Below are 14,756 nucleotides of genomic sequence, written 5' to 3'. Positions count from 1 at the left end.
GTGTGTATATATATATATATGTTATATATATTATATATATATATTATATAATTTATATATATACGCACAAAATATATCTATATATAATGTATATATAGATATAATGTACCATATATATATATATATATAATGTATATGAATACCAAATTGTATCCCATTATTGTTATACATAGGTGATTTAAACACGTATTTATTCTAAATAGCTATAGCCATGCTTGAGCTTGAGCTTTTTTTTTGTCTTTTTTCAGCCAAATTATTACATGTATCTATATGTGTGTTTATGATATGTGATATGCATTATATTATGTATGATATATTTACACAATGTTTTATTGCAGCATTTTAGTTAGACAAGAATGTGATGTGGAGGTTGTGTTGTACAGCACTTGTTTAAGGAAATTCCTGAGGCATTGCTAAGGCTGGGATATACAAAAGTGGCGAGTCATGGTGACGTACGACAGCCTGTGGCAAGACGGCAGCCCTTCCCCCGCCCATCAATTTTGGTCACCAACACAATAGCCCCAGGTGTATTTACTCTGAAGCCATTATGCGGAGTCTGGTTCCAGTCCTGCTGTCTCTAGAAATCCCAAAACTAAAACAATGACACAAAATAACTATTCTGTAATTAGACTTTTTCTAGCCACACTTTATAGTCAATGGCATGACACAAAATCCTTCGGCTCGAAGCAATATTGAATCATAAATCCTGTGGGCATATTATGGAGCAAATAAATGAAATCATATTTTAACAAACACCTTGTGTACCAGTGGCGTAAGCCCATGTCTCTAAGGGGGGCCGGATTCGACCCCTTGTATCGGAGAGGTAAGCGAGGGCAGGTGGAAGGTGGGATATATATACAGTATCTCACAAAAGTGAGTACACCCCTCACATTTTTGTAAATATTTTATTATATCTTTTCATGTGACAACACTGAAGAAATGACACTCTGCTACAATGTAAAGTAGTGAGTGTACAGCCTGTATAACACACAGCCATTAATGTCTAACACCTTGGCAACAAAAGTGCCAAGTAAGTGTGTGTGTGAGCATAGATGTGTTATTTTGTGTAAGAGCATAGATGTATAGGTGTTTGTGTGTAAGAATATGTATGTAGGTGTTTATGTGTGAGCATGGATGTGTAAGTGGGGTGAGATGGAGTGTGTGTTAGTGAGTATGAGTAAGTATGTGTAATTTGTATAAGTGTGTTTACGTATATATGCCAGAGTGTATGTTGGAAGGGGGCAAGGGGCAAAGAAGGCACAGGCCAGCTGTTGAAGTTGGGGGCCCCTGGGCAATTTTCACACCTGGGCTCTGTGTTTTCTAGTTGCTCCCCTGTTGTGTATGCATGGCAATATTACATATATCAATAACAACACATTAAGGCCGGTTTCAAACGGCTTGCCTTTTCACCAAGAATGAGATCTAGTTAATTTGCCCAGCCCCTTCCTGCCCAGGCTGCACCCCTTCCTGATTTGGCCCCTTTATCAATCAATCGTTTGCTAAAAAAAAAGGCATTGTCAGTGGTCATGATCAGTCACTATACATTAAGTCCCCCCTCAACTGTTAAGCTTAGTCCCACTGTTTAGGGGCAAAGATCTCATGGGAAGCTGTTTGTCCCAAGGTAAGCTGGCTGAAGACTTTACAAGACTCTGCGGCGCCACCCATGAAGATTATTGAGCAGCATTATTGTGCTTGCCCTTGGGGGCAGGGTCATGCTAGCACATCATACACATGACCCACCATCTGAGGACACTCTGTCCTTTCCTTCATTGTGCTAGACCTCCCCATATAGTTCAGACATATATATCAAATAAACATTGCAGTATTGCAGGATCAACCAAAAAAACACGAGCGAACTCAGCACTTAAGGTATAGATCCAATGACGTATGGAAAACCTAAACTGCAGACATTGATCATAGATTGCACACCCCTGGCACCCAGAGTGCACGCACAGGACTTGGACCAGCAGCTAGATTGCACACATACACACAAGATTTGCCCAGATTACATCTACAGGATTTACCCAGCACCTAAATTGCACCCACATTTGCCTCCTCTCAGAGTCACAGGGCTCCTCTCAGTCTGACCACTCTCTTCTTATTCTGGCACCAGTGCACCTTTTAGTCGTTCTATACCCTTTAGGCCCAAACCAGGAACCGTAATGGAAAGAATACACACATATATACACTACCCTTACAAATGTCTTCCCATAAACACATGCATATTTACTCTTGCCCCTGCATATAGACATCCTGGCTTTCACTTGCCTTGCATCCACAAACTTACTTGCTCTCTCCCCTTTCTCATAATTTCACCACTGTCTCATTCTGTATCCCTTTTCTGGCTGTCTCTCCCCTTTCCCATTACCCTGCTTTCTCTTTAAATCTACTCTTCTTTTTTTTTCTTCACTTTCTTTTTTTTTACTTCTCCCTTTCTCCTTATCTCCCTTATCTTCCACCTTTCTCCCATTCTCTCTTTCCTTTCTTTCTTTTTATCGCACAAGGTACTCTTTTTCTCTCCTCCCTTTCCTGTTTATCTTTACTCCTTTCTCGTTATCTCTCTCTTTTTCTCTGCCCTAGTGGCGCCCCAAAGAATAAAAGTATTTTTGCTTGTTAATTAATCATTAAATGCTATTTTTTAAACAGTAATTTTAGACTCCGACTGCTGGCGCTGCCACAACCTAGAGCAAAGCAGAAGGTAAATACATTTCTGTATTAAATGACCTATCTAGTCTGCCTATTCACAATGTAATGTTGGCAGAAAATGTAGAGTACAACACATATTTCCTTTTGGCAATATCATATTTGACATATTATACAACTATATATGAATAATTTGTGTCTGATTTAGACATTCACTGAACTCTTACTTTTCAACCCTTTTGATGTGGAAAAAGTTTACCTTGTGTAAGTATTTTATATATGATGCTTTAATGTAGATCGTAATTTTGAATAACACACTCTTAGAAGCCAAGGTATGAAAGTCAAGCAGGTGAGTTAATGCACAGGATTTAACTGAGATTATTCACTAAAACCAGAATTACCTGAGAAGGATTTGTTATGTAAGAAAGGAGACTTGTTTAATGCCATCACATGGAAAGATGGATAATAACCATAGGCATAATAAAAATGAAAGTTTATTTCATTAAACACTATATTTTTGGAATTAGAATGCCTAGCTGTTTTTAGTAATTGTAATGTAACAGCCTATAGAAGTATATACTTGTTTTTGACTCCCCAGTCTACTATATTCCTTTTACGAGTCTATTATTGTTCCCAAAATTCCAATCTGATAATGTCTCCAGAATTCCTAACCAATCATCTAGATATAGGCATAAATGAAAAGTACAATAATAAAAATTAAATATAATGGAATTCAATACCAGAGCATGTGTTTTTTCTTAAAATGTAGATATTCATCTGTCACTTTGCCATGACTCTGCCTGACCTTTTCCATTCATGTCATCCTTACTATTCCCACGCAGCCAACTTTTATCCATCACCTTTTACCAATACCAATTTTTCCAAATTAGAATTGACTCCAATGTCTTGGAAGTTAACTGCAATGTCATACCCACCTCTTTTCCACTGGCATCTTCCTATGTTGCCCAGCCCAGAGTTTTGGTCAATGTCATACATTTCTCATCTCAATATAGTTTCCAGGTTTCAGTTTCTTGAACTGGACAATCTAGTAGTTCCTTGGAAAATAATGTGGCAATACCGGTACTGATACTGGCAAGCATTCACCTTTGGTGTCCTTTAATTTAGTTGGGACCATCTGGAATCCTCCCTCTTTCCACTTCGGTAAAAATTCTTCTGTTTCCCATCTACACTGCTGTCTTTCTAAACTTCAACCAAGTTGTCCACTTAATCAATAAAACCAAAACCTCACAATCCTTAATTCCCTTTGCACATCAAAGAAACTAATAGCATATTTTTCTTTCCTTAAGGTACACTGACCACTGGCCAAGAGGCCTTGGAAGGAAGGAAGTGGGTCGCATATCTCTTTGGGGTGTACAGCTCAGACAAAAGAAAGATTGTGTAATCTGGTGTTCACTGTGGCACTTAATAAAAAAATAAGTGCACTTGTGCATCAGTCTCCTGCTCTGATATCACTTTACATTTTAACCCTCTGATTAATAATAAACACATGCGGCACACTCTACCTCTTGTGGCCAGCCTGTCTAACCATATGCCCTGTTTATTGGACATTTAGTGCACCATGATTCGTGCTAAAAAAAAACCCAACTTTTTGGGCACAAAATAAGCATGCAAAAGACACAAAAGCGTGATACCATTGTGTATCTCAACATTAAACAATTCCTCACTGGAGGTGCTTTCTATCTATTTAATAGGGAGGACATAGCTCGTTTTAAAGCCTATCACATGGTTCATTATATGTTAAACTAATAATGTAAATACAGTAGAATTTTTGGGACCTTATTTTTGGCATCTTGTAGCCAACTGTGCTTCAACTATCCACATTAAACCCAATATTTCGCACTCTTCTTCACTGACCCCTCTAAAACCAAATGCGTAAGAGCTGGATGTATTGAGAACAAGTTCAGTTTAAAGTGTGAATGCAATTCTGTGTATTGGCAGATAACCATTTGGTGACATCCCCAGGGCCACACAAATATGTCTCTGAAGTAGATGAATCAATTATCAGTCTTGATAATTGCAAATGATTTCCAGGAAGAATATTGATGGAAGACATTTCACTTAGAAATAGAGATAAATTGTTTATCAAAGTAGGTGCAATATTGTGTCTTGGCTGAGAAGCACAACTCTGCAACGCAATTTTTCTCCTCTTAGTTAATAAGTTGTCTCACTTGAGGATGCGAGGCTTTTCTCTCTACTTCAATCTCAATGTGTATTCTGTGGAAAGGAACTATTGAATATTTTTGGAAAATCTTATTGAGGTGGGCAATATCGCTATTACTTGGCTATATTTTTGGTTACATTTAAAAATTGGTCCTGTCATGATAGAATATCCTTTCTGACCGGACACCTTCATTGATTGCTACGATGATATCACTTTTTTCCGAGGTTAGAACCGGAATCAGATTTTATTTTTAATTCCCCTTGTGCTTTTTCTCACTTCTGCGTTTGAAGGATGAATGAATGTATAAATACATTAAATATAAAATTAGATAGAATTGCATAGGTTTGCTATTATAAATACATATGATATGTTTCATCCTTTAGCTGCCAAAATACGTTATTTTTGTCATTGTTGGTAAAAAGTATATCCTGGAGAAGGATGAGATGACACGCAAATGTAAAAATAAACAACAAAAAAACACCTGTATGTTGTCAAAGTCTTATATTCTTAGTCAATAAAGGTATTAGCTAGACTTTTGCTGTTACATGAAGTGGTGCTAAATTTGGACTTATATTATGCATAATTTAGCGGTCTGGGGAATATGACAAGTGAGCTTTGTGACCTTTCTAGTAAATGACTTTGGCCGGGTGACAGCAGTAACGCGGCAGCTGTGTGGGGTAATGCAAATCATTTTCTAATCGTTCTTCTCAAGTGACGTTAACCTCACTTTAGTGACTCCTAATACTAAAGCAGTAGGTTTGCTTGCTTTCTGTTTACTTAACTACTACAGTTAAATGAGTGTCTTGTACAGTAATTTTCTTATTGCAGATGTGTATACATATTATTACTATGTGTGTACGTTATTTAGAGGGGTAACTGTGTAAATGAAACCCATGCTTCAAATTGTTAAAGGTCCCCACCTCCTGTGTCTAATTTACCTTTATGCTCTGGAAGTGTAGTGGGCTGTATGGTTCCATTCTAACACAAATTCAGATTCTCAGGTTACTGCTAAAATAATAATGACCAATAAGTACACAAAATAAAGCAACAATTCCATTCAAAAAACACCCAACATCTAAGGCATAAATATTGGGGATTTTGTCACGCTATATGGCCATACTGTATGTTGCTAACCAAAGTATCTTCAAAGTATATCATTATCATTATTATTCTAGCTTGAGAGTCTCATTTGGGTTAAAATGCAGATTCAGCTCCTTCTTAAGCAATATGGCGATGAAAAATTAGACAGGACTCACCAAATTTGGGGTACTTTGATGTAGTGGTTTGATAAGCAACATATGGCCATATAGTGTGAGGGGATCTCAAATATTTATGCCTTAGATATGTGTTTATCGAATGGTGTTCACTGGGCATGCACTAAATCCTTGCTTTGTTTTATATGGTTCTATTTGCCCAGAACTTTTATCCTGCTGCAAGAGACTCAGATACTTTATGACCACTTCTTAGTGCTTTGTTCTTGATAACTGGTTTGTCTTCCAAGTGACTGATACTGACCGTAAGCTGTCTCCCTTGCACTGCAGACAACTGAGCCTTTGGCAAGAATATAACTCCAAGGAGAAGCTTTATGACAGAACAACATGGTTCCTATCCAATGATAAGTTAAATGTACACATTGCTTAGAAAAAGCTATTAACTTGAGTTATGGTAGTTCTGTTACCGGTTTGATGGTACAAAATGTGCTTATTGGTAGGGTCAAAATTAATCACAACAGAGAAGAGGAAAACACTGTAAGTGTGATAAACCAATTTATGAATAGCTGGGACGTGAAACCAGTAATATGTGAGACTGACCATAATAAGGAGTGTAAGATCTGGACACTGAAAATAGAATTTCTTCAGTCTTGTACACCATGTGTATCTGGGTGTTCTTTGTGACTGTCTGAATGCAGGACAGTGTCCATCCTCCATCGATAGTTTATTCCTTGAGCACTTTTTTTGGGGGGGGGGTCTCTTAAGTGGACATAAAAACAAAAGCCCACAAAGGTTTTGGTTTTATGAGAAGTGGGAATCTCTATGCACCAAAACAGTCTAAAAATGTTTTCCCGTTAACGCCTACTTTTACCTACTGAAATAGAAACATGGTATCCAAATGAAAGCATGACGATCTCTTACTTTAGTTCTGCTTTTGGCAGGATTGTTAATTCCACATACAGAATCATTCAGTAATTAGGAATTAAATGGTACTAAGACAATGTTTAATAAGATGGGGCTTACAGTTAATGAATTCCACTAATGATATTTTTTATTTTTGTTTAACTGCATTTGATAAAAATATTTAGGTTATGCTTATGCTTTGTAATTACGTCAAATATTGTGCATGCTTCCATCTCTTTTACTGTATCTAAAATGTTGTGCGTTATTAAAACATCTTTTCATGGTCATCTTAACAAAATCACAGAGTTAATGATAATGTATTCACTCATCAGTGATAGAACATTCAGGTCTGCTCTTACAGTTAAGTATGTTGATTATCACATAGCTGTTCTGTATGATCTCCTGCGTAATAAAAGTGTGGACCTAATAATAAGAGATTTAAACTGACATGAAATATTATGAAAGTGAGCTTGTATCACATGTACGCCTGAGTTTTTAAGTGCTCATCAGACTCACGCTTTTGCTGCCTACTCTCAGAAGTATGTGATATTCTTGTAAAAGTTTCCAGAAACCCCATTACCCATGCTGCAACAGAAAAACAAACTAGATTCTTTGAGGTATTTGCTCCCGTCTTTCATCAGAATATCTCACTTTGATATTAACAAACCACTGATCCTTGCTCCGTCTTTAATGACTGTTGGCCATACAAGTGACACTTCAATAAGTAGACTCAGGCAGCAATGTATCTATGGGGGTCACTGCCTTAAGCCTGAACCAGATGGGTCCAGGTAAGTATATGTGAGCTATTAGAACATTTCTAAAGAGACAATATATGAGAGTACAGCCCAGTAATTATGAAGAGATTTGAGCATCATTTGAGAAAAAGCAAACAATGGAACTCTTTGTTTTGACTCAAAGCCACATGAAGACTTACCTTCTCTGTCATGTGACAGGCCGGCGAGATCTGATCTCCTCTTCGCTAAGGAAAACTCTGTTCAGCTGCACTTGTCATACTGCAAACAACCTTTATTTTGCCACTGTAAGCTGCCTTGAAGTGTTCTTTTTGAATTGACAGAGTTCATTCTTTAACAATTCAGCTGTTCAGTCCTCTGCTTGGAATGGAATTTTCTTTTTGTATAAAATAAATGACCTTGCAAATTATCCAGATTTCAGCCTCGCTGTGAATACATTTTATAACAACACAATTCATGCCCAGTGTATACAGAGTTAGACCAGGCCTGAATGTTTTTTGTTACTGGGGTAGCATTGGAGATTTGTAATGGTGCCTAATTCCAGTCAATGTAGAAGGCTCACTGCAGGACAATCACATGCTGACAGGATGGCTGATCGACTTCATTTAGGACGGTTGAAAGACCTTGATTCAAAGCCCTCCGAGATTTTAGGGCCACATTCTGTTTTGGTTTCTCCAAGTGACACTTTCTCAGTATCAAAATTAATTTAATCTGAATCAATCATTTAATTTAATCCTGTCTAGATGTTGGTACCTCTATTGATAGTAAATTGTTATGGTGGCCAGATTACATTTGGCCACTCATCCCATCAATTTCCCTATTTATTAGATTATCCAAATATCATATGGCATTTTGAAATTACCAAACTTGGGTGTTCACTAAAGTGAACTACCCTGCAATTCCACCAGCTTCAGTATGTAAACTCATTAGTATTTCTTAGCTTCTCATACCCTTCAAAGTAGAGTTGTTTGGAGTACAAAGTACAAGGAGTTTGTTAGCGTACCACTGGCTGACATAATACATAATATGAAAAATACCAAAGCACACATGACGCAAGACAATACCAACACTGCAGTAAGCGATGGAGGTAAATAGATTATTTATTTTACTCTCTTAAAGGAACAAATGTGCAAAACGTTCAAACTTTAATATCAACAAACTAGTTAACTCCGTGACTTCAAATAGTGAAACCAATGTTTTAAAAGTCTTCCTTATATAATTATTAGGGAAATTAATATTTTAGTACAAATATGCTTTATGGCAGGTCAGGTCAATTATACAACATTTTACGTTCTAGGAGACAGAACGCTTAATGGGATTGAGCCTTTCTAGAAAACATTAGGTCAAGAAGGTATAAATGATATTATTTCAGCCTTATGGTAAATCCAGCCTGGAAATGTAAGTTGCCTTGAACTGAATGCTAAAACGTTGATCCTTGAAATTCTAATTCTTTTCTTCTTCCTCTTTACCATGAAAGCGTTTTGCCACCGCAGTAATCAGTGCAGCTCCTTTACCACTGCCATCTTCAGACAGCAGAAATGTTACATCACATTCAGGAGACAGCTGCTTCACAGTTTCCTGCAGAATCCCTGAAAAACTAAAAAAAAAAAAAAAAAAAAAAGTTAAGATTTTGCTCCATTGTTAAAGCGGTTGGGGGCACAATGTCTCTCCTACTCTGCATATGTTTTCACTCTGGTGGTGAGTTGATTGGCAGCAGAATCCCTGGTGATCTAGCAGGAAGAATCGGTGAGTAAGTCCCTTACACTAGAAAACCAGGAAAAGGTGTTATGTTAGGTGTGGAAATGTTAAGTCCCTTGGAAGTCAGAGACCTGCCTTGGCTGTACTTCCTTTAGTTATGTATAACTTCAGATACAAATATTTCTTGGGTGGCCACTTGGAAATCTTGGATCAACTGAGCCATATATGTGAATAAAATGAGGGGGGGGGTATTTTCAGCTGCTATTATAAAACATGATAGGCTAACCCAATATTTTAGTTTTATTTTAATTAAAAAGCTGGGCATACATGATGCTAACACTGGATAACGTACTGTGGGTGCAGCTTGTACAAGGTCCCGTCAACACCAATAGTGATATTGAGGTGGTCCAGATTCCGATTTTCTCTGATTTTATCCACAATGGCTGCTAGCCCGGCTCCGCACAGCTTGGCTGCCCTCCTGGACACCGCACCACACACCTCCTTCACAATTATACTATCATCACATGTGCTATCTAATCCCAGCTGCTGGAGGATCTTGCGGACCTGAAGAAGAGCTAGACGGTCACTGGTCAAGAGAGAGAAAAAGAAAGTTACACACACTTGTATGCATTGTGGACAATAGTCATTATAGTAATTAATACTAATTAATGGGAAATGCTTATTAATATTATCATTTCTGTGGAAAGCTTTAATAATGAATGCATCACTGTTACTTTGAAGAATGGCCAGCTAGCAGCCTTGCGACCCTGAGATTTTGCAACATATATCATTTTAATGTGTTTTCTGGGTTAGACATACAATAGCAATTTGTTTAAAATGATCATGTTTTCCATTTCCTGCTATCTTTGCAAATAAACTCCACATTATACACTACATTTGGCCATTAACTCCTTAAATACAAAATCTTTAAATGGTTAAATTACCAGTCCAATACTAAGCAGGGATCTGGCAAAAGTGTATTGGTATGCCTTTATATGAGACCCAATAAAACAGACAGACAACGCTATTCAGTATGTTCTCATAAGGAGGTGAGTACATTCATACCTTTCGATTTGAGACAAGAATTTAGTCTCAAATATTCCTTTTGTTCTCAGTCGTTCTGAAATTTGTCCACGGAAGAGTAAGCCACGTTTTGTTAAGTCAATCAAAATCTGACGTACAATTTCTCCAAGGTACATTCCGCTTGTCATCTTCTCATAACTACAGAGAGAATAAACTTTTTTTCTGAGTTTAATATGGAAACTGATAACATCGTAGCATTCTTGTAGTTAGTTTGCTAAACATTTTTTGTATTATATATTTATCATTTCATACAGGTGAATACATGTATAGGCTACAGTTTATACCTAATCTTCACTCACTACAAGAATTGGTCTTAAATGCTCACTGTTTTGGATAAATAGCTAATTGTTTATCCCAGCCCTTCTATCTGATTGCTTTAAGTATGGTTAAGTTGTTAATAGCTGTTTATAGACAAAGTAGTCAAGGTGGAGAGCTTTGTAAACAACGGACACTCCTGTTTCCTGTTAACAAGTTTTATTGTCTTAAGTATAAAATACACCACAATCAGTCATGAACGCACTAATTCCTGTAAGCATTTATTTCTTCACTTGAAATCTATCTTTAATACTTGTAACAGAGGGATCCCTGGCCTTCGGTGAGCCGGATACAGGTGGGTAGCCGCTCCATGTCTCGGAGTGAGTGTGATCCTCTAGGGAAAAGTCTCCCCAACTGACCTTTAGCACCAGCAATAACACAACAGTCAAGATGTAAAAGAACAGGGAGATATAGGGGCAAAAGACAGGGTTTTTAAGGACACAGGACAAAGAAGACTCTGGGTAGACATATAGGACACAAATTGGTTCACTTCATGTCTACAGCCAATGGGGCACCGGAGGTGATGGGTAAGTGTTCATTCATTGTGGCCAATAGGTATGAACTTGGGGAAACAGGGCTCGGGGAGCAACCAGATAGATGCCTACGATTTGCATGAGGTCACTTAGGCATCGGGGAGACTCGCAAGATTGCAGGGGTGAGGGATACAACTGCCAAGGGGCTAAACTAATACATTGTAAGAAAGATACAATATAATAACAGAAACAATATAAAGCAATAATATAATAACAAGAATATCACAACAGGCACAAGAGAATAAACACTCAACATTACCGTAGAATAAATAAATATTACTGTACTGCTCAAGTACAGTACTGCGCAAGTCCCTGCGGATGTTATAAAGTATAGACAAAAATTGGCAAAATCAGTACAATACATGCAATAACATATTTACTCATAGTGACACTCAAGATTTTGAGGACTTGGCGTGTGAGCATGCAATCTAACATGAGTATTAATGTTATGCAAAGTCCACAGTAGGAATGCATACCTTCCAACAAGTGACCTTGTTTAAGGCATTGTGGTTTGTGGCGTGGGTAAGGCCAGGGCTTTATCAAGACTTTATAAAGCCAGGAATGCTTCATCATTAAGTAAACTAGGTAATATTCCCTAGTTAACAATTATTGTTGGAATTCCAAATCTAGCAGCGCAGCAACGTCCTCAGGCCGCACAGGTACCTAATGATCTGCGGTAGATCAGTCTCAACTGTTGGTAAGTAAACACCACACCACAGGGCAACCACCATAGATACTGCTGTATACATTATAAATACTATACGTTTTTCCAGTTACTGATTACATGTACGCAAGCCTGTGGGCAAGCCTTACCTTTGCTTTCCTGGATTTAAGGAGTTTTTATCCACATCTATATCATATTTAGTTTGAACATCAGACAGACAGCCATTGTCCCCAAATCCTCCCCATTCAGTGTTAATACACATTCTCCCTTCGATTCCTTCCACAAGCTCAATGTTCTTCATTTCTTCCATGTAACAAACATTACTTCCCGTTCCTGTTGGAAGATAGTTGCTTGTGCACTCTCAATCAGCTTAATGAGTTAAATAGAACATAATAATTTATTTAGACCCTATGTGGACCCTACAACCCTTTAGCTACAGACACATGCAACCGTTTAAGCAGGTGACACGTATCATACAGTTAACCTACATTTTCAGTTCCCAGCCTCTGGACTATAAAGGCCATTTTTACAGGACAAGTTTAATTTTTACATGTTGCTGTACCACCTACATTATAGTAGGAAACCAATTATTAAATCAAGTTTATCCACCCCTATAATGCTAGAAAGCAAAACATAATTACGTATAATTACTCCCATTGCGTGTACACCGGTCAGCACCGCACTGGATGTGAATTCATATCCAGCATGGTGCTGATTGGAAGATGCGTAAAGCAAGAGTAGACCGGCAGACTGCTGAAGGTGAGTCAAGGGGGTGCAAGAGACAGTATGTATGTATGCTAGAATGAGAATATATGAATAAGTGTGTGTTTATGATAAATGAATGTGTATGTGAGCATGAATGTGTATGTGTACATTATTTAAAAGGAGTCTCCACTTTGGCATCTTAACAGATTCTAAGTAAACAAGCTATTTGGCTCATGGTGTAGAATGTATCTGTTCATTCATATAGTCTAGTCTTAAGACATTGACTTCCAGGATATGATGTTACATTGTGGCACTCGGCAATGAGGATGGCAGCCACGGTGGGGGGCAATAAGAGCTCTGCCTTGGGCAAGGCCTAGGTTGTCCTAGGTAAATACATCACTGCTTCTAGTTTCATATTCATATATCCTCTTGGTAATCAAATAAGTAGGGGGAAATATTTCGTTACACAATAGATATTTTGCCTGGAAATGCAATGTATATTGTGTATATGGCAAAGAATACATTTAAACCCAATTTTTTTTGCAAATGTTTAACGTCAGAGACAGCTACCAGTCAGATCTATTAAACTATAAATTTATTTTCCCATCAGCACTGGCTGTTGAAGTTGAATGATCCCAGCTGCGTCAGTGTGCGTGACACAACAGTCACACTAAAGAGTGCTGACAGAACTTCCTACGTGACCCAGATCAAACAACACGTGGATATTTCTTACATATTCACTTATTTCTTTTGATAGTTGGACATATTCAGCTAATTTTATTTGCTGGTATTTTTAAATCTGCTTAAATAAATGCTAAGTATTTTTCTTTTGTGGAAAAGTTCTGAATAACTGAGAGAGTAAGAAAAACCTACATCACCCCATATACGATATATACCTGACCAACACATTTATATGAGCTTGTTGGACATCCCATTCCAAATCCATCTGCATTAATATAGAGTTGCCCTCCTCGTGACTATAACAGCCTCCACTCTTCTGGAAGGGCTTGTGGGAATTAGTTCCCATTCAGCCAAACGAGAACCACTGATGTTGGACAAGAAGGCTTGCCTTGCAATCGGCCTTCCAGTTCATCTCAAAACTGTTCAGTGGAGTTAAGGTCAGAGTTCTGTGCAGGCCACTCGAGTTCCCCCACTTTAAACTCATCCAACCATATCTTTATGGACCTTGCTTCGTGCAGAGGGGCATAGTCATGCTGGAACAGAGGTCCTTCCCCAAACTGGTGCCAAAAGGTGTTTGCAAAAGGTGTTTGTGGTGTCCACATACTTTTGATGATCTAGTGTATTATACTGTATGTATGATCAGAGCTTGTGGACAGTATTCAATCTCCCAAACACTCTACCCCATTTTTATGATTTTTACACTACCTTCCATGTTCCACATCACATCTGAGCTTTTAGTTTTAATCGTGCCACCTCAGCAACTTTTTATTTGTTTTCATGTTGATAGCTTACCTGCAATGAGACCAATCTCACAATTTGGGTCTTCGTATCCACAAGTCATCATTGTGCCAACGGTATCATTGACTATTGCTACGATATCCAGGTCAAATTCCTGCAAAGCAACGTGCAAAGTGGACATCAGGGTAAATAAACAAATATTGGAGGCATAGCCCCGCAAATCAACTACGAGCTTTAGTAAGAAAAATCGGAGATCGACTAGTAATGATTTCTATAATCCTGAGCAATATTATTCACTAAACTTAAGTTCTCAGTAATAAGAAAATAAAATGCCAGGCAAATACGGCAAAAGTATAGGGGGAAGAAATATGGTAAAAAAGGGTAAACAAAGCATTCTAAATACTCACATTCCTTCTCTTAATTGCTTCCCGTAACATATCTACCACATCCTGGCCTTCACAGTCAGTAGCCTTGAAGCCCTTTGTCCATCCAACAAGTGTTCCCTGTAGAAATAATGCATGAAATTATCATTCATTTTAGAAATATAACCATAGTCTACAGCAGAGTGCACAGATGGTCCTGGCCGACCATACAGGTGAACTAGGAGGCTTTCTAGGGCTTAGAGCTGATAGGTTCCCCTAGGACCCA

General features: G+C 38.0%; 1 protein-coding gene across 1 annotated transcript in view; it reads right to left on the bottom strand.

Annotated features, from left to right (window-relative positions):
* Positions 1–9,134: 9,134 nt before the first annotated feature.
* The window catches only part of LOC149298919 (hexokinase HKDC1-like), a 31,038-nt gene continuing 25,416 nt past the window's right edge, over positions 9,135–14,756 (bottom strand). Inside the window, exons 13-18 of the mRNA XM_089486776.1 lie at positions 14,516–14,611; positions 14,163–14,262; positions 12,134–12,317; positions 10,455–10,610; positions 9,742–9,975; positions 9,135–9,288 (exon numbers count right to left, since the gene is read on the bottom strand). Coding sequence (XP_089342902.1) covers positions 9,135–9,288; positions 9,742–9,975; positions 10,455–10,610; positions 12,134–12,317; positions 14,163–14,262; positions 14,516–14,611 — 924 coding nt within the window. The remainder of the gene's footprint in view (positions 9,289–9,741; positions 9,976–10,454; positions 10,611–12,133; positions 12,318–14,162; positions 14,263–14,515; positions 14,612–14,756) is intronic.

Source organism: Sceloporus occidentalis, unplaced genomic scaffold (genome assembly GCF_023333645.1).
Source record: "Sceloporus occidentalis isolate IW3139 unplaced genomic scaffold, rSceOcc1.0.p SCAF_30, whole genome shotgun sequence".
In the NCBI taxonomy this organism is placed as follows: domain Eukaryota; kingdom Metazoa; phylum Chordata; class Lepidosauria; order Squamata; family Phrynosomatidae; genus Sceloporus; species Sceloporus occidentalis.
This window is presented reverse-complemented; position numbering and strand designations above follow the sequence as displayed.